The 21,250-nt window shown below is 40.5% G+C and overlaps 1 protein-coding gene across 9 annotated transcripts in view; it reads right to left on the bottom strand.

The window, feature by feature from the left end:
* EBF1 (EBF transcription factor 1) overlaps positions 1 to 21,250 on the bottom strand; it is a 389,962-nt gene that overhangs the window by 136,120 nt on the left and 232,592 nt on the right. For all 9 annotated transcript variants that reach the window (XM_080671574.1, XM_080671573.1, XM_080671571.1 and 6 more), the window contains exon 7: positions 10,439 to 10,520. In XM_080671574.1, coding sequence (XP_080527700.1) covers positions 10,439 to 10,520 — 82 coding nt within the window. The remainder of the gene's footprint in view (positions 1 to 10,438; positions 10,521 to 21,250) is intronic.

Genomic DNA, 21,250 nt, shown 5'->3' with positions numbered 1-21,250 from the left:
TCAGTACCTCAGAATGTGAACATATTTGGAAATAGGGCCTTTAGAGAGGTGATTACATTAAAATGAAGCCTTCAGGATGGGCCCTAATCCAATCTGAGTGGTGTCCTTCTAAGAAGAAGAAATTTGGACACACAGACAGAGACCAGTGATGTGAGTGCAAAGAGGAAAGACCATGTGAGGACACAGTGAGAAGGCGAACATTTGCAAGCCAATGAGAGAGGTCTCAGAGAAAACCAACCCTGCTCACACCTTGATCTTGGACTTCCAGCCTCCCAAACTGTGATAAAATAAATTTCCATTTTTAAGCCACACAGTCTGTGGTGTTTTTTTATGGAAGCTATAGCAAACTAATACACTGCATGATTCCATTTCCTTAACATTCCTGAAATAGCAAAATTTTAGAAAAGGAGAACACATGAGTGTTAGCCAAGGGTTAGAGACAAAGGGAAGGGGGATGTGGTTGCCATTAAAGCATAACAGAGGGACCCTTGTGGTGATGGAAATACCCAATATCTTGACTGTGGTGATAGGTACACAGACCTCTACATCATAAAATTATATAGAGCTATAAACACATACACACACAAATGACTACACATAAAACTAGAAAAATGTGAATAAGATGGGTGGATGTATCGATGTTCATATTCTGTATGAATACTATAGAGCACAATGTGATATTGTACTATAGTTTTGCAAAATATTACTATTGAGGTCTAGGTAAAGGGTACACAGGATCACTCTATATTATTTTATACAACTGTGTGTGAATCTACAATTATTTCAATAAAAATTGACCTAAATGAAAGGCATCAGCAACCAAGATGTCTTTAAATAGGTGAAAGGATATACAAAACTGGTAATCCATAGAAGGGAATATTAAATAGCAATAAAAAGAAATGAGCTATCAAGCCATGAAAAGACATGGAGGAAAACCTTAAATGCATATTGCTAAATGAATGCAGCCAATCTGGAAGGACTATATACTGAATGATTCCAAGTATATGACCTTCTGGAAAAGGCAAAACTATGGTGACAGTATAAATATCAGTGACCATCAGGATGAACAGGTGGAGCATAGGGGATTTTAGGACAGTGGAATATTCTAGATCATACTTGAATTGTGGATATATAACATTCTGCATTTGTCCAAATCCATGGGCTACATAACATAAAGAGTTAACCCAAAGATAAATGAAAGACTTTAGTTGACTATAATGTACCAATATTAGTATATCAACTGTAACAAATGTATTTCACTAATATAAGATGTTAGGAGAAATGGGAGGGGAAATTGAGGGAGTCTATGGGAACTCTCTGTACTTTCCCCTCATTTTTCTGTAAATCTAAAACTGCTCTATAAAATGAACTCTATTCCATCAAATGTCTGCCCTCCACCCCACACAGCCCACATTCTCCACCCATCTTTCTGCTAAACCACTCATTAGAGACTCCTCAAATGTTAGTCACAAGAGATCAGCCAATCTAGTGGCTTCCAAAGGAGACAAGACTGCAGAGAGGGAATCCTAAATGCAGCCACAGCAAGGCTGCCACTAAAGCATGCAGTGATTTCCTTTTGTTGACATGGATCAGATCATCTCCATATGGAAACACTGGTTATCTCACGCAGATGAGAAGCTCTGAGCTGGTAGGTTCACATGGCTTCAATTATTTTAAAATAGAGAGGGCAAATTTTACTCCATAAAGGCCATTAGGTTGGAAAATATGTCATCACATAAGGTTTGTAAACCAAAATGACAAAAGAAATTCTCAAGAGTTATGATACCACAAATTTGCCCAACACTTCCTTTTACAGATAGCAAAACTGAGGCCCCGAACGGTTTAAACACCTCCTCAAGGTCATAGGACAAGTTCACAGCAGAGGCAAGCCTGAAGGGAAACTTCCAGACTTCAGGTCCAGTTCTCACCCACAGCAGCCTCTGGCCTCTCCATACACTCTCCTGGCTTCAGGTCTCTCTCCTCTGACTCCCCTGGTATCTTCCAGAGAACACCTCTGGTGCCTACATGACTGACTACACTTTAAGTATTTTTTACACAAAAATGGTCTGCAGTAGTAAGGCCTTCATTAACTTTGTCCTTTAAAATAACCTTCACTGATATGGAATGAGATATTCTCTAAAACCTGCCTGATTGCTAGCTTCTATCTGGTTGAAAGATCCCAAATAAGTCATTAAAAATTATGGAGGACACATGAACCTACAGGATGTAACGGAGTGAAACTGCTAGAATACGCAGTGAGTAACTGAATTAAATTCATACTTTAAGGCTCAAGGCAAAAACTCTCTCTTCTTTTAAGAGTAAGACAAGGATGAATGTTTCTAAATCCTCAGATACTTATGTGAAACTAACTTGGATCCTTGGGAACTAGACTCAGTTTCTGCCTCCTGAACTGTGACACGTGCTACACATAAAAAGTTCATCGGTGACCTGAACTGTGTTTTTCTCTCTCTGGGTCAGGATACTTTTGATGACTCCTGACGGTGTCATTGGCCTGTAACTGGTGCTCTCCAATTACGTGTACACTGGCCATTTTAAGCAGCAGTGAGCCAACACATACAGAATTGCCTGGTGTGCTCTCTACCAACGGGTTATGCACATGGATGTTGAAATTGGAAGAAAATAGCATATTGGTCAACAACTCCAATTCCAGGGTCAGGCATTCCTGAGTTTGAATCCCAACCAAGTTTATGACTTACTGGTTTGTAACCTAAGGTAAGTCACTTAATCATAAGAATAAGCTGTGGGCCTACTATTTGCCAGGCATTATTCCATGTATTGGAGAAGTAGCAATGAACAAGACAGATGAAGTATTTGCCCACAAAGAGCTTAGTTCTTAGCAGGGGCAAAGCGGGGTTTTTAGACAATAAGTAAATAAGCAATGAAAGCAAATTTTGGAATATGAAAAGTTCTAAGAAGAAAATAAAATGTGGAAGGGGTGCCTACATAGGTGGTGCTGCTGTTGATTGAGTGGTTAAGGAAGGCCTCTCCAAGGAGTGGACACTTTAGCTGAAACCTGAGTAAATAAGAAGCATTCAGCCTACCCATGAAGTGAGAGAATTTCCCAGGGAGAGGCAACAGCCAGTGTGAAGACCCCGAGGCAGGAATGAGGTCAGTATATTTGGGAAAGAGAAATGAAGGAAGAGAAGAAAGGCCAATGAGCTTGTTTGGAGCAAAGTAACAAGGAAAAGAGCGATAGTAAAAAATGTCAGATAATACATGTAAAATACTGAGTACTGCAGTGTCTCACACATACTAAGAGCTCTATAAAAGTTACAACTGAAAAAGTGAAAGCATATAATAATATCTTTTGTTGGAAAGTCTTGATAAGTATTGGCATCCTCAGAACCAATATCCATTGGCAACACTGATCAAACCGAACACTTTCATATCTATCTTTTAATGTATTTTACATTTTTTTCAATAGCAGCTGTACTTCACATAGGAATTTATTTCCTCTAAGTGCAGAGCTACCACTCAACAAATCCAGCTCATAAGGATTCCTTCTCACTGATGCATATTTTCTGCCGAGCCCCAGCAGAAGGCTCATGCCAAGACACATATTTGCCCAATAAGCCGTAATGGTTTAATATATCAGGTTGAAAATCCGCCATTTGTATTTACCATGTTCTGTGAATTAATCCTGGATTCAGAAACTATCATTAGAGCTGCTTTCAGTATAATTAATCAGCGTGGTGCATCTTGAAATTATTCCGTATGAGCAGAGTGATTGCAGCCCGGGCCCCTAGCATTCTGTTTGGTAAAGAATTTAATTGCAAAATGTGCTGTTTGTCAAAACAATATGAGGCAGGGGGTGGGGGACAGTGGGAGAGAAAGAAAAGGGATGCGAATATTTTCGTCTTTATTTAAGTGCCTTTCCAAGCAGACCAAAAGTGCAGAGGTTAGGCATGTATTTTAAGAATCCTTTAATGATACCCTATGACATATTGATTCAGAGCCTCTGTGGGTTTCTGAATAAATAACAAGGGTCCTCCACAATTTATAGAATTCATCCCCCCCCCCCCCAAAAAAAGACAGAGAGTTGCCTTTTAATGTTGCTTCCCATGTCATCATTTTAAAGAGAACACACATTTTTGGTGGGAATTTTGGATGTACAACTTGGTGGTTTCTTCTCATATTTTCTATCCTCCACTCTGAATGACTAAGAAGTGAAGGACAATTATTCGTCCCCTCAGATAAACATGAATTCCAGCTTGCTGTTCTCTTCGCTCTGGACAGATTATTCTTCTGGCACTTCCCAGGACAATTTATTCTTATCCTTTAGCTCTGAGCATCAATGTTATCTCCCCACAAGCTTTCCCTGGCCACCTACTTTAAAGTAGATTCCCATCACCCACCCCACACTGTTATTCTCTCTTGTAATATCCTGTTTAATTTTCTTTACAGCAATAATTACAATTTTTAATGATTTGCAATTATAAATTTGTACACATGTGGAAGCTGATGATAATTATTCAGTGTACATCCATTTTCTCTTCTCTTGCGCTGTACGACTAGGCATTTGCAGACCTCCCTTGCTTATTATATATGGCCATGTGGCAGACGCCCAGCCAGGGAATGTGAGCAGATTTGACAAGGGTCATTTCTTAGCCTGGGCTTTTAAGAAGTCCATGTGCCCTCTCCATGCCCCCTGCAGCCTTCAGCTGGGTAGATGGAGACAACTAGAACCAAAAGGAAAGTGAAGACACAAAACGAAAAGGAGCCCAAATCCTCATATCACTCCCTGGACAAGATCCGCTCACCAACAAGAACACCTGCCTTATACATTATATGAGCAAGAAGTAACCTTTTCTTGTACAAGAGCCATTATGTATTCTTTGATCTATTTGTTACAGCAGCTAGTATCACCCTAAGTAATAGACCCCACCTAGAATACAAGTTTCATTAGAACAAACACTCTGCCTTTCTTGTTCATCACAATATACTCACTACCTACCACATCAATAAATACTACTGAGTGCATGCAGACATGAATGAATGAATGAATACATCTTACATTTACATTCATTGGTAGTCACGGGGCTAACATTTATACATAGAAATAGATTTATAGCCTCTGGAAAAACTTTGTTGAGATGGATTTGGAAATGTATACTTTACTTCACAGCCTCCAGGTATTACGGTGTCAACTGTGATGACAGCTTGTACCCAATTCTTGTTCCTCGCCTCTCCATCCTCATTCTGCCAGCCCCAACAAGAAAAGCTATTGATAAGGATTTAATTCTTAACCTTGACTTGTCTAGCTCCTGTCAGTTAAAAACCAGCCCCATGACATGGTTTTAACACAGTCCTGTGACATTAGCATCTTTTTAGTGTCAAGATGAAGAAACAGGCTCATTTAGTCACAGTGAATTTCTCCCTGTCATGAGCTGTTGCCATCCTAGCTTACCCCCACCCTCTCCCCAACTCCCCACACCTACTAGAACTGAATGAAGCCTGTATCCACTGTTGTAAGCAAGTTTGTTACCCTAACCACAGCCTGGGGATTTCAAAAGAAAACATCCATTGTAAAAAAAATAATTGTACCAGATTTTCTACAAGGTTAATTCCATACTGCCTTAATGTATGAACATAGTTGAGCTTGGGGGAAAGTGATTAATTTCTTGAAAACGCTAGGGTCACACTAATTGACATGACCTGTGTAATTAAGCAGTCTCTGTTTACACACCAGAAGCTCTGCTGCTGTGTGGCTGAGTTTGCTTGACAGAATGTCTTTACATGTCAAGAGATCAACAACCTTTCTTATGTCCTCCTTGGTCACCTACACAGGCCCCTGATTGCTGTTCAGAGGAGACACGCTGGGCACAACTGTATGAAGATCAGACTGGCTCGGCAAGCAGACAAAATGGGTGCAAGAAAAAGAGCACCCGTGACAATTGGAAAGAGCCCACTTAATAGGCAGGAGAGCACGTTTCCAATCAGATGTCTCCAGGTCTCGGATTTTCAATGTAACTGGGAAAAGCCACAGGGAGATATAAAGAGTACACCAGTTTTCTCATGCCAAAAAGACACTCTCTCACTCCCCCTTGAAGGCCACAGCAGTATACTAGTAAAAATATTTGAAACCAACTTCCCACTTAGTGTGCTATGACAAAAATGATGGAAATTATTAGACTTGTTCATAGGAAGCATTTGACCACTGTCTCTTGACGCATCTCTATCAGCCAGGATAGCTTCAGGGAAGACTAAACCTCCCCCCTCCTGGTTAACTCCTAAGATCTGGGAACTTCAGTAGAATTTCTTAACAGAGTACTCTGAGATGCCACTTTACACTGAGGGGCCGCTTTACTCAGGCTCCATCTAGGTAAGGGGTCTTTCTCGCCCTAGAGAACTGGCCTAAAACTCTACCGCTTCAGTGAAGCTCAGGCAGTCTTCTGAATAACAGCTTCTTTTCCTAAAGTTCATACAATTACAAATTGACCAACACTGTAGCTCTGTTCAGAAACAAGGCTCAGGTTTCTCCCCTTCCACACAATTCTACCCTCTGCTTGGCAAACTTTGGTGCTGTTCCAATGTTCTTCATCCAGATGGTATCTTTAGGTTCTATTAGGGCAAATGCCTCTTTTGAAAACCCCTCCTTAGCTTTGCTGAGATTCCAGCACATATTTGTGGGTAGCCACTGTGGCTCTCAGATGTTGAGAGAACTCCTTATTGTCTCATTTGGGACCTGTCAACAGATTCTGGACAAGTTCTTTATAGTTCCACAACCTTAGATAACATCTGAGTCAGACTGCCTCAATACTTAGTAGATGTGTGATGTCAGGCAACTTGCTTACCTTCTCTAAGCCTGTTTCCTCATCTGTAAAATCCATAATCCATATTTACACATTCCCAACAGGGATATTGTGAAGATAAAAATGATAATTCATGTAAAATGCTTAGCATAATATCTCTCACATCAGTACCCAATGAATGTTAGTTTTATCATCATCATTATGGCCCATGTCCATAAATGTACATCAAGGTACATACAGGGACATGTATAATTATACACATGTATATGGAACACACTGATATAGACACAAATATAAATAGTTCTCTCCCCAGCACTTGATGCAGTTAGGAACGAACTAAAACAGGGAACATAGGAAGAGAAGCCAGCTTGGGCACTGGCACAAGGGAAAAAAATGATGAGATGACCATTGAGTTTGGGGCTAAATGAGTTGAAGTTCTTGGAAATATCCAGCAGGCAGCTGGTCTGAATTAGGATATCAGGTCTCAAGGAACCTGACTCAAGAATTCTCAGTGCCCAAAAAGTGATTAAGATGCTGGGGGTAGAGAAGATACTCAGAGATCCTATACAATGAAAAGAGTTCTGTATCTCAAAAGGAAATTTGGAGAACACCAACATTCATAGGAAAGCAGACAAGAGCATATCTTAGGAGGAGCTGAGAATGAATGAATGTTGTTATGGAATCCAAGGAAAAAGATGGATTCAAGAAGGATGGAGTGGCTACCAGCATGAAAAGATACAAAAAACAAGACTGGAGAAAAAATGGAAAGGTTGAATAAGAGATATTTGAAGTTTTACTTGAATTCTATTGAGGCAATTCATCCATTCTGATTGCATAAATACCCATGTGCCTACATGCATAAGACTATGTGCTAATTGCATAAAAGGATAATCCATGAAATGTGTAAGCGTACGCAGATACAAAACTAAAGGAGTCAATATTCAAAAAAAAAAAAAGGAGTCAATATTCATTCTGTCATAGGCTCCCTCCATCCTCTGCCAGGAAGGAAGGAGTTAGTGATGGAACAAAGCAGGTTAAATCTGAGATGCAATAAGGAATTTGTCATTGCTGATAGAAAGAGATGCAGCTCTTCTTCAACTCAAACACTGACTCTGTGGTGGCCAAGGTAACTGCCCTTATTGAGACCCATCTACCTACTTTAGGACCAGTTGGAGAATCATAGGAAAGCACTGTCGTGGTTCAGATAAAGCATTATGTATTTGAAGGGTAGTATGACCTATGTCGGGCAGCTCTCATGCCTAGACAAAGCGTGTGCTCTTTGAGATAAAACCACTGTCCCCGAGAAGAGTCTGCCAGAGGTCATCAAGTATAGGACTGAACCAGTGATTCTCAACTAGCGGCAATTTTGCACTCCCACCCCAACCAGGGGACATTTGACAAGGCCTGGAGACATCTTGGTTGGTCATGACTTGGGGGGAGGAGAGTATCTCTACTGGCATCTAGTGGTAGAGGCCAGTGACAATTGCAATCATACTACAAACACAGGACTATCATTCCCCCCACCCCACCCCTCACTCCCCACAAAGGATTAACCATTCTAAAATGTGAATTGTGTCCCAAGTTGGAGAAATCCTGTACTGAAATAATGACCCAGCTTTAGTTTATTTCAAGTATTTTCTCCAAAGGCTTACATTTTATTTTATCATTTACAGATTACATATGCATGCAAAATGTTGTCTTTCCTTCATATGTTGTAAAATAAGTAGAATCATCATTTTTACTCCATTTTACAGTTGAGGAAACTGAGGCTTTCCAGAAATCTAACTCATGTCTCCTCATCTCAGTAGGCCTTCTATTAAACAAAGAGTAACTCTTTTGTCTGTAAAACTTTCTAGACTCAAAACTAACAGACTGAATTGGTTTCTCATCTCACATAAGAGTTACATTCCTGTAATTCAAGGCTTTCAGACATTTTACTAGCAGGTCCTATGAGGGCAAACAGGTCCCCAGAAGTCTTACACAAATGCTCTTTCTTTAGGTTCCCAATGTCACCAAAGTCCATCTCTAGCTCTGCTTCCCTGAGAAATACAGCAAAGTTGATCCTGGTATTCAAAAGCCATTAGATATGTCTCTCAGATATGAATTGTTTTGTGCCTGGAGATGCTTTGTTTCTAACCCAAGCTTGTTCAAACAAGGTATAGGGCTCCTCTCAAGGGCAAAGCAAACTACCAAACAGTTTATATTAAAATTCACCCTCACGTTTCAAGGAACTTAGCAACACATTTAGTGGCATCATATGTGTTGGTTTGTCCCCAAAGCTGACTCCAACGCAACCCAAAAAGTCCTGTGTGGGAATGAGAGTGCCCAAGTCTACCAAAATGGGATCAGAATCTAGCCAGGAGAAACATTTTCTGGGAAACTAGGAATTTAAGGATTCTCCCCCATAGATCTCTGTTAAGACAAAAGTTGGCAAGGCCAAAGTGATTTTAGAGAAATGCTTCAGATCTCAGGAGAGAATGTCTTATTTTTTTCACTGAATTCGTTATTTCATGAGACCAATAAGTCTCACCCCTTTAAAAAACAATCATCTTGGAGATTAAGAGATTTTGACATTCAAAAATCAATGCTCAGAATCATCCCTTCCCTTTCTCCATCAGAGACTGTGCAGTTAAAAATTTTCAAGAGCTTCTCAAGATCATACATTTCAATCTACTTGAAGCTGACTATACCTAAGAGTATACTATAAGCACCATACAGACCTTATGGGCATACCTATATGGGTCATGACTCTGATGGGAAATTTAACAATGGCCATGCAAATGAGTTAGCCATAAAATTAGAGAGCAACACAGTGGGGGAGGGGCGCTAGTACCTTGCTACTCAAGTATGGCCATGGCATTGGCATCACTAGGGAGCTTGTTAGAAATGTAGAATTTCTGCACCCCGTCCCCCAAGACCTCAATTAACATTTTAACAAGATCCCCAGGGGATTCTTGACTTTCCAGTCTGAGAAGCACCTACCTAGAACTTAACCACCTTTACTAAAACCCAACTCCCATTCTGTGTCTCAGAAGTTAACACATTTGTTCTCACGTTCTTTTTCCTTTAGAAAATGTATAATTATGTGAGGTTAGCATACCATTCATGCTTTTAATGGTGGCAGATCAGATGGATGTTTCAGGACATTTACATGAGCCGTACAAGGACATTTCTGAAACAGAACTGTCACCCCTGTCAGTCTAGAAACACCCTGCTTTTCAGGGGTCCATTTTTAATGATAATTGCTACTAACAATTTCCAAGGATAGAAGAACAGAGAGAGAGGAAGGAAAAAGGTAGTAAATTCTAAAAACAGAACAAAGCTCTTATGTACCAGTTTTCCAGTTGTAAACTTATAGGCAAAGAATTCATTGTTTCTGTGTACTTCACTTAACCTGTGGTAGTTTAAGCCTGCGAGTATTCTGGAAGCCACCCTAGGCTCAACCAGTGCACGCAGGTGGTGTGGTCCCAATTCTTCTCTAATAAAAACAACAACTCCTAGACAGCAGAGACCTGAGGGACTAGGAACCTCACCTGCTCTCCACTCTGGGGAAACAACTGTACTCTCTATCTTCTGCCTAAGTCTTTTTTTTTTTTTTTTTTTTTTGTACCCTCTCCCGATATTCATGTCATTATTGAGATTTAAGAAAGACAAGACAGACCCACCTGGAATCTCCGCATGTCACGTGGGTTTCCGGCATTCTTTAGGCAATTTTGGTTACATTTGAGGAAAAATTTCAAGAAGAACCTGTGAAGAAAGAAATGATCGTGATTAGCATTTCAGTCCTGACACCGAAAGGAAAAAAAGTAGTACGTCGCTTCTGGGCGGTGTGTTCTAGGCCAGTTTTCTGAAATATTCAGAACAGTGTTAGAACCAGTATTTCTTTGAAAGCTTTAGCCTTTGCTTTGCATCCGAGCTGGAATGGACGGCTCTCAGTACTGCCAGCAGCTCTCTTAGGGGCAAAAGGATTAAGCCCCCAAGGAAGGGTTCTCACTCAGGCAGAGAGAAAGTCTTCACCACCATTTAGGGTAGGTTCCAATTGAGTATAATTGCCTGAGAATTACTCACGGTCCCTAATAACATGTAAGTCAAGCCCTGTAAAGTCACAGATTATGAGCCAGCAAAATACATGCTGAATGACCACAAAAAAACAGCCGACACTTTTTAACTTAGCATCTCCAAATAAAATACCCTAGTTTAGTAGTACCCATGAGAAGCAAGTAAGAGTTGCATACTGTCTAAAGTCCTTTGGCTTCTCAAACATTTCCTAGACGTGAGGCCCAGGGGCTTTACTTGCTAGGGTGACCAAAGGTCCCACCTTGCCAGGAACAATCCCAGTTGTCGCCTGCTGTGTAAGTGTATTAATAGTGCCCACTTTAACTTGCAAAAGCGTTCTGTTATGGATGATAAACTCCATGGTCACCCTATAGCTTTCTGAGTTATTTCTTATGTTGCAGTGCTTTGTTCAAGTCCATCAGGTAAAGGAAGCAGATATCAAAGGCAGCCTTCTAAAGCATTTACATTGGCCACCTGCATGTTCCTTCCATACCCGCCCAGGTTTGAGGAAAGAACAACTTTAAAAGCCACCTTAAGGTCTTCATTCCCTTTCACTTAGGCCTGTGGATTTCAGACTCAAATAATTTCCAAAAATATCATAATGCATTAAAATGCTAGTCAGTGAAATTCTTATAACTATAGAGGGCAGGCTGACAGCTCGGGGGGAGGAGAAGGGAGGTTGGGGAGGTGGAGGGATTGAGCAAAAAAGAAAAAAGAGAGAGAAAGAACTCATTGACGTGGACAACAGTGTGCTGATTATGGGGGGTAAAGGGGTGGGTGGAGGTGGAAGAGGGTACAGGAAGGATAGAAGGCGATGAAAAAAATTAAATGAAATGAAAAAATTTTTTTAAAAAGAAATTTTCCCTTCTTCTTCTTTCCCCCACTTAAAGTCTACAATAGTGTACAATTCCCACCATGGTACACATACTTCGTGAAAGAGTAGAACTCAAATTTGGATAGAGTCTGTGTTCTTAACCATTATGCTATAGTAATTTTAGTAATAACAGAAGTAGTACAGTACTGATATGAACACTAATTGTATTATCAACAGCAATTGTACTAATAAGAGTAAATATGAGTAATTGTACAAGCAAGAGGAATTATTAGTATTATTATCTCTACACTAGCAACGTAAGTATTGTAGTAGCGGGCACTGCCATTCTCTCCCCTCCCTCGTTCCCTAGGGTTGATAATATTTGCCGCCTGTGTGTGTTTAAGCCATTTGAGCCCAGAGCCGACAGCCAGATTCAGGTTATGTTAGAAGGAGCTGTCAGCACACCCTCTGGCATCTTCAAGTCAGACAACTGCTAGCCACCGTGAGGGGGTCCATCTGGTGCCAAAATGGGTTCTGAAAGACAGGCAAACAGGACGCAGCTCTGCCAGAGAGAAACAGAATCAAGGGAGCGGGGATCTGCCTCCAGGATGAGCAGGGGCAAGGCGCCTGTCAGCAGCCCATCGTTAGCACAAAAGCTATGTGGGGCACACACCGGATCCCCGTTACCCTAAGCTGCCCTGTCACTCGGCATGCTGGCAGAAGCTCGACAGAGGATCACTTGCTGAAATTGAAGGCCTGACCATCTGTCGTGGGGGAGAGACAGCGTCAACTGGTGCCTGGGGCCCAGCTCAAGCCCTTATGTGGCAAAGACGCTCTGAAAGGCCGATTCTTCTGGGGAGAGCCAGCTCTACCCCAGGGGGAGCCTCAGAAATTCTTTCAAAGTTTTCCCCTAAGTAGATGCCAAGTGTCTGACCCTGCCGATCAGGCTTCCTTAAAGGAACCAAGAGGAGTTAGAAGCAGGAGTTAAAAATATCCCACACCAAGAGACAGAGTTAGACGTGGCACACAGATTCGGGGTAGTTTTTATCGGGCTGCTTTTAAGGCATTTGTAAGGCCGGGGAGACACGTCTGCTGGCCCAGGGGGAAGGTCTCAGATTCCGAGGGGGCTTTTCACAAAGCGGAGGTTATTGTAACTGAAAACCTCACTTTTGTCTGACGAATTACCCCAGTTTGTGTGGCGGGTGTGTTTGATAAAGTGTGTCAGGAGAAAGAGTGTGGCAGCCTTGCCCCAACCGTGGGAAACGGACCTGCAGCAGGACAAAGGCCCTATTGACCCTGTACGTCCCAAAGAGTTCCATAAACTCCGAGAAATAGCCCAACCAGGACCCAACTCCAGTCTTTTGGAGGTGCGAGGAAGAGTGTTAAGAAACCTGACACTTTATCATTAATTTTCAATATGAATAACGTCATCTTGTGTTCCTACGTGTGTTATACTATTCAAAGCACGTGTATCCCTGGTATCTCATTGAACCCTCACAAAAGTCATATAAATTAGGAGTGCCAGAAATTATCAACCCATTGAAAAGGCAAGAAAACTAAGACAATAAAATTAAGATATTTACTGCAGCCAAAACTAAACTAATACATAGCATGACTAAAAAGGACTCATTACAATATGTGTGTTTTCCATGAATTACAGGACCTAACAAGTGACCTTAACCATCACTTAGTCTAATTTCCTCATTGTGCATATGAGAAAATTGAGAGAGAGCAGGAGATGTGGTAACAGGTACACAGTTTTATTAGTTATAAAAGCTACTATTAGCATCCTTCACTACTAGTTGTTTGGGTTTTCCAATATAATGTTAGCTTTTCAAAATGAACCCAATAAGAGCTCTAGCCTTTGACACTGAACTTTTTTAGTCTACTACCTCAATTAGGAAAGTGACGGTCATAAAACCAAGTGTGGTATCATATTAAAAATAGTGTTTAGGTTCATCGGTCAGGCAAATGTAAGACATCAGCGTGTCATTAAACATTAACTGAATCAAACACAGAGGATGCTAGAACAAAATTGTTTATTCAATGATTAACTGATAGCACATTTTATCAGCCAATAGTTATTCAGTATATTAGGTAGCTTCCATGTGACTAGCATGGTACTGGACACCAGAGGCACCTACAAGCTTTCCCAAAAGGAAAAATCACTGAATTAGCCACCAGGATCTGACTCATCTATATAAGCATGTAAAATAACAAAAAGTCAATTCCATATAACCAGCACATGGCACAGGACTCAGACCCAGTGGGTTTCCAGTAAATATCTGTTCAACCAAACAGAATCCAGGACCTCTACAATACAGACAGTAGTGGAGTATACTGGACAAGAGCTAGGGTTGGAGATAAGACAAGCCTGGGTAAATTTAGACAATTCCCTTGACCCTCACTCAGTGGCCTCATTAAAATGTGGGAATAACACTATATCTCTCCCAGGACTACTGTGTGGTTTTCATCATGATTCTAGCTTCACTGTTGAATTAATTGTGTGACTTTAGACAAGTTATTTTACCTCTCTGTGCCTCGATTTTCTCACCTGTAAAAGGGGTGAGGGGATAACAGACCCTGCTTTAGAGGGTTATTGATAATTAAATGAGCATCATATGTGGAGTGTTTAAATAGCAACAAGCATAGAAAGAATAATAATTATTTTCATCATTTATCCCTGTGAACTGGTCATTGCCTAGCACTCAGAGATGTTGAGATTTTCAGATACAAGAAAATATTCTCCTCTCTTTGAATGTGAAAGTTAAGCATAAGTTCATTGAATGATCTACAAAAAGGAAAGAGGAAGCAGAAACCAAGGAGAGACAGTATGACTCCAACAGCTTGATCCAATGGCCAAGACACACATAAAGAAGAGAGGTAGCCGCTTAAATCATGGAGGACTCCAGCTAGTCACAACTGAAGGGCACACACAGTAAAACCGTCCATTAAGCAACAGCTTGTACATCATTAATTATTATGCAAAGCATTGCAATAGATCCAGGCTGAGCAGGTTGAGTTTTTACCTCTCCCACCCAAATTCTGAAAAATCACGTTTGAATGTTTTTAGCTTCTCTCAGAATGTCCAGGCTGGAAAAGAACAGCATCAAGGCACACCTAAACCAAGACATAAAACCCCCCATTTGCAGTCTTAAGGCTCCCTGAAAGTTCCTCTGACTTATGCCTGCAGATGGTTATGTGGCAGACGATCCTTCCCAAAGATATTCAGGACACGGAGACTCACACTGACCTGATGCTGGAAACAGCTGTGTGGAGACAACTGTGGGGTCCCTTCTGTGTGAAGCTCCAGCTGCTCCCACACAGACACTTACTGGAGGGTGAGAAGAAAATGCCTCACGATTCAAAGGGCCTCTTTCCATGAACTGCATTTATTATCTTTGCTTTGACAATGAAGCACAGAGCGTCTGCCTCCAAAGACCAAGTCCCCTGCCCAGATATAACCAAGGAAGACTTTCCAGGAGTCCAGGAATTCTCCCAAATTGAAAATATTTAACCAGAAAGCAGCTATGTCTACCCAGACCACCCGAGCTGCCAGGGGCTACTTCAGAAATACCATCAGTGCCTCAGGACAGCCCTCCGTGGAGAGGTAAACAAGAGTCCCATGGCCACTGCCATGAAAAATAATAGGTCGCTCTTGAAAACAGGGAAGCTAAAACAGCTAGAAAGAGAAAACTCTATTTTCAATGTCAACACTGTTTTGGGTTCCTGGTACACAGAAGTGGTAGAGTACAGTTCATCCATGTGAAAATATGATACACAGAAGTCAGCCAAAATCCCACAGATGTCACAGGGGTGGGCTGTGTGAGGGCAAAGTTTGCTCACTGCCAGGCCCACTCTCTCCTTTTCTGATATTAAAATGCATTACTGAGAGAGGACCTGCCTTGACTCAAACCTGTGCAGTTATGTTTGAGAGGTGAGGAAGGAAGAAAGAGGAAGAAATGAGATCTGGGAAGGGATTCTACATAGTTGAAGCAAATCCTCTTCTCCGTCCCACAGTGGAAAGTGGAATGATACCAAGTTGTGGCACTATCTTGAGGATCCCAAGGGGGAGCATGTGGCTACCCCTATTATTGGCCACTGACTTCAAGGAGTTTACCTTTTCCCCTGGCCAAGGTACCTAAGATCTTGGGCATTTTTGGAAAGTGTTCTCAGCCTGAAGGGGTGAACATGATCAACTTGAAAAGCATTCATTACCTCAGAGCTCAGAGTTTGCCCTTGATAAAAGAACATAATTAGAGGCAAGAACTTTTTTTAAAAAAAAGGTGTTGGGATAGCATAGCAACAGACCAAAGAATTTAAAAAGTTTTCAGAAAAAGGACCCACTGCAAATAGGTGTCCTCATGCTAGCCGTCTATCTGAAAGGTAGGAAAAGGCAGCAGGATTGTAAAAGGAGAGCAGAGAGGAAAATAAATCGTGGCCAATGGGGAAAAATAAATTGCAATTATTTTGAAATAAAAGGGAGAAGAGAACTCAGAGCAAGAGTGCTGTAGTTTAACAATGACTACTGCAAGGTTTGATGGAAAGTTAGATGAGAAAGTCTGACTCGTCCAAAGCAGTGTAGGCTTGTGTGTGGTAGCGAAGGCATTCATCTTCAGAGATACTCTTTCACAAATATTCCTCAAATGCCAAGTGCTTCTTGCCACAATGTATTAAGGTATAAACATTACCTGGACAGACATTTGGAATCATCCTAATAGTTTGATATGCAGCAGGAATGAAGCAAATAACTCAAGGGTTGGTCCATTTTTCTTGGGGCTGGGGACAGACTGAGGACATATGTGTCTTAAACTGTTTCCATTCCAAGCAACATGATCTGCAAGGAATCACATGACACAGAGCTCCTGCTGACGTGGGGATAGGATTGAGACAGGCATCAGGCCTCAGAACTCAGGGTCACTGGTACAAAGCCTTCCCCACACTGGAAAAATGCAAGTGCAGTGGTAACTTTGCTTCAGTAATAGAGCCAAGCACAAAACACAAGGTAGGAGGAACCTCAATACCTCAACTTAGTGGTTATTAGAGCAAACACATGAGTATACCATGTGCAATGCCCTGTTCTAAGACTTCACATATGTTAATTCATTTACTCTTCACTACAACCCTGTAAAGCACTATCTTTATTCTCATGTTATAGATAACAATGCTGAGAAGTTATGTAATTTGCCCAAAGTTTCCCATCTAGTAAGTGGTAGAACTGGGATTTGAATGTAGACGGTTTGGCTCCAAAGCCTATATCCACTAAACTCATTTCTTTGTATGTTATGTGTTATACTATGAGAGTATGGCAATTGTCATATCTGGCTATACTCTTATCATCACGATCAAATTCATCCACAATTAGAGCTAAAGTTAGCATAAAATTTTCTGGTATGGTCACCACAATATTCCCAATTATAAATTTTAATGTGTTCCAATTTTTCTCATGACTGTCACCTATTTCATATGTATTTTAACCAATAATGAGAGCCCAGTGGGTGGGTCTGGTCACAGAGCCAAAGCAAAGTTGGAGAATGACGGCCAAAGCAAACCCAGTGTGATATGGGTCTCTTGGGAGGAGTCAATAAACAGCGTCTTAAGGATTCAGTTGTGCTCTCTGTATTTACCGGTTACACCAGGCAGTATCTTTTAATCCTTTCTTGCAGACAGAAAACCACAGGTTGAAAATGAAAGGCTGTTTAATACTCACATGTTTAAGGTTTTAAAACATATTCATTTAGAATCTGATGTGAGAATTTCACTTTCCCTCCTAAAGACTCAAAAGGTTTCAGTATTAATTTCCTCTGTGGAGGTGATAAATGCCAGAGAGAGATCAGAAAGTTCAAATCCACAGTAAGTGAAACATGTGGGGTTTTCTGGACACTCACCTCATTATTTTTTCCAAGACTTTATGAAGTATAAACATTCAGTGTCATTCATTTACTCTAATAATATCCCCAGAGAACCTAACATGTCATTAATTCTTTCCCCTTACCTCCAATTGTACTACTATCATTGTGGCTTAGGTTCAAGTTTTTCTCCAAAAGGGAAGTGAAGGAGAAGAAAAGCACTTAAAATCAAACTTTCAAGAAAACTCTTTAACTCTGGGGATGATAGAGTATTTGAGTAATTGCCAAGAAAGGTTGAATACTTCAAAAGTAATAACCTGTTGTGGGTATTCTGTCAGGGTCTGGATCGGGAATGTCAAGATTATATCTTTCCGGCACATTGGTCCCCTACTCTTCACCTTTCAGCATTTTTTGCTTCAGTCACATCGAGTTACATCCTATGCCCTGAGCATGAAGCTTCCTTCCTGCCTTCACTATAGGCTGCATTCCTGGGTCCCACGCCATCTCAACTTCCCATAACCCTCCTGAGCCATCAAGGTGCAGCATAAATGCATATGCCCATGAAACCTTCCTAAGTGCCCCAGCTAGAATTAATCACTTCTTCCTCTACTCTGTTACATCTCTTGTCACACTAGTCTTTACATCCTGCATTCCAGTTAGCTGAGTAATCGTTTGCCTCTTCCATGACACTACAGACATGCTTAAAGTGCCTTTCTATTCCCACAGCACCTAGTACGACTATATATGAAAAACAGTAAATACATATCTGACTTAAACTGACTATAAATATTAATAGCAGTTAACTCTGATCGCAAAAAAGTTATCTATTTCCATATTTTTATTTTCTGAATTTTCTCTAAATAGGCATTAATTTAAGAAAAAAAAACAACTTTATTATTGTAAAAATTGAAATATCATTCAGTATAGAACCTACAGAATGTTGCCCCCATTTTACAATGAATAAATAATGACAGGTGTCTTTGCCAAAGTCTTCATGCTTTAAGATTTGCCAGTTAATTTAAACGAGAACAGTTAAGAGTTATCCATCTCACACTCTGTAAAATGTAGATCATTTATTAGTTTCCCATATGCATAATTCATAAAAGTATATCAACTGGGCAGTTTCCTCATCATCGGTGTCCCCAGTTTCCTACTTAAAAATTCCTCACCGTCAAAATATTATTAAATTCCTCAAATTTAAAATATTATGTCTAGGTTAAACTTGCCATTGTTTTTAAAACATTTAAGTATAACCCAAAGGGACAAAAGGCAATGTGACAAATAGTATGAAATGGATGTCCTCTCTCCAAAATTCTACAGACCTTCTGATGGATGACTTTGTTGAAACCCAGTGCTGAAAGTGCTTGATGGTTTGCCATTTCTTGGTTCAGCTTATTTCCTTAAGTCATCCATTTCATCCTTCAGTCCATCCCTCATTCAGTAAGTATTTTCTAAGCACCAACAACATGCTAAGTACAAGCAGAGAGACAACTTCCTCCCTGTCCTTATAGAAGTTCACCAAAGTATAGTTCTCAGGCCCACTGTGTCAGATTTGTCTGGAAACTTGTCCTGGTGGAAGAAGGTTAGAAGGAAAGGTATGCAAACATTTTTGATGTACACTAAATCTTAAGAATGAATATCTAATTTTTTAAAAAATCATTAGTCATGTCAATACCATCTGATAAATGCAATGATAATGGTTTGTACCAGAAATAGTGAAGTTCAGAGAAGGGGTGGCCATCTAATCATGTCATTGAGACTTGGTGCAAAAACACATCAAATCACCTCTGAAAAATTAAATTCTCTCACCCATCCCACCTCATCCTCAGCATGAGACACAGAGAAAGAAAGGAGTTTCCTGTTTGTCAAAGAAAGCTGATATTTGAAAAATTTTTGCTTCAAGGAAAAGAAACAATCCAATTTTTCTACCAAAAAAGAAAGAAAGAAAAAGCATCAGTAGAAAAAGCTGTTCCTCCAAAAGGAAAGCAAGGCATCTTGCTAAGGATGAAAATTCTTTTGGAAGCTTTTTAAATCTTCACTGCCCTTTAAAAAATCTCTTTCCATTTGTCTGTTCACCTTCTTGGACACATCCTCCCTGGTCCCATTCTCAGCATCACCACGTGTTGCCTCCCATCCCCCGAGCTCATGCACCATTGAGGATAATGAATTTAATTTGAGCAATGGCTTTCATCGAGAAAAACCACTGTGTTCCAACACCCCACCCAAGCAGAGTTCAGACAAAAACAAGTGACTCCTTAATTTGGATTTAAAGCTCAGGATCAGCCTCCAAATAAAAATGACCAGTGAGCCTCATGCCCACAGAGCAATGATAATAATCTCATGAGCTCCAAATTATTCCAGTTTATATTATGGGTGATCCAATAAGTCTGTGTGTTCTAGTCCATAAAAATATAAGAATAAATTTATCATTTTAAAGTCATAATGCAAAATAGAGTCTGACACTTTATTAAGCATTATTTCTTATGATATCATAAGGAGGCTGATGGAAAATGAAACTACAGCAATATTGTTGACCAACAATGACATAATTTAGACTTTCTGAGGTGCTTTGTAGCTTCCAGATCATACCCCTTTGCCCTTTCCTGCTCCCCACTCTACATCACTCTTAAACAGCTTCAGTTTAAAAGCAGAAACATGGGAAACAAAACTCCAAAGAGGCTTTTATCTCTTATCTCGACAACTGGTTAATAAAACTAAGAATGCTAGAATGGGATGAGACTTTAGGATTTATCTAGTCCAGATAGTCTTACCCTAAAGTCCATGAATGGCCTCCCTGGGGTTCTTGAGGACCTCAACATTGTACCCAAATTTTTGCACACAATTTTTTTCTATTGAATGAGTCCACAGTTTTCACAAGATTATGGAAGGAATCTGTGAGTTGACTGCCCAGAACCCATTTCCCCCACTTTGTAACAGACCTCCACTGTCCTTTTGGAGAACTTCCTGGCTCCCACCCAAGAGTCCTTGCATTTCAGTGGCATAAACTCATTCTACACTTGGGCCAGACAGCACCTGTGATCCAGGCCAGCCTGCTTTAGAGATGGGTATATGACCCAAGGCAATCCAACCAGGCCCAAACCAAGCTAGCTGCAGGATTTTTATTTGAGTGATTAAAACCAGACATGGATTTTGTTCTACTAGAGTTGAACCTGGAAAAATGTGAGACTGAGTTTGCTGAAAAATTCTACTCTTAGAGATGAATCCTAAGAGAAGATAATCCACTAGTATCCCACCTAACAGAGATCACAGGGCAAGGAAACTCTGATAGGTGGGGAGGAGAGAAGGTATAGGGAGCTCATGTCACACAATGCCCTACAAGAAAGGTGGAGCCAAGTGGAGATGGAGATGTGGGCAGAATGATGAAGCTGAGAAGGTGGCAAAACAGAGAATCCTAAAATAGGATGTGTGTAAAAGAGAAAATATTCTATTCTATTGAGCCCTGGTAACTTGTAGGTTATAAAACTTCAACATCCTAGGCCTCCTCTCAAGTCACCATCATTAATACATAGATAAATAGGTAGGTAGGTAGGTAGGTAGGTAGGTAGGTAGATAGATAGATAGATAGATAGATAGATAGATAGATAGATAGATATCCAGGCAGGTAGCTTCAATGGGTGAATAAGGCTGCATGTAAAACCAACGACAGTACTAGAGACTGTATAATCTGAAGAATGAATGTCTGTTGCCCTCACACAAGTTCCCACTCATTTACAATGACATATTTTTATAAGAATCTA

This window comes from Plecotus auritus (assembly GCF_963455305.1).
Source record: "Plecotus auritus genome assembly, chromosome: 6".
Taxonomy (NCBI): domain Eukaryota; kingdom Metazoa; phylum Chordata; class Mammalia; order Chiroptera; family Vespertilionidae; genus Plecotus; species Plecotus auritus.
The sequence above is the reverse complement of the archived record's forward strand: the minus strand, read 5'-3'. Positions and strand labels throughout refer to the sequence as shown.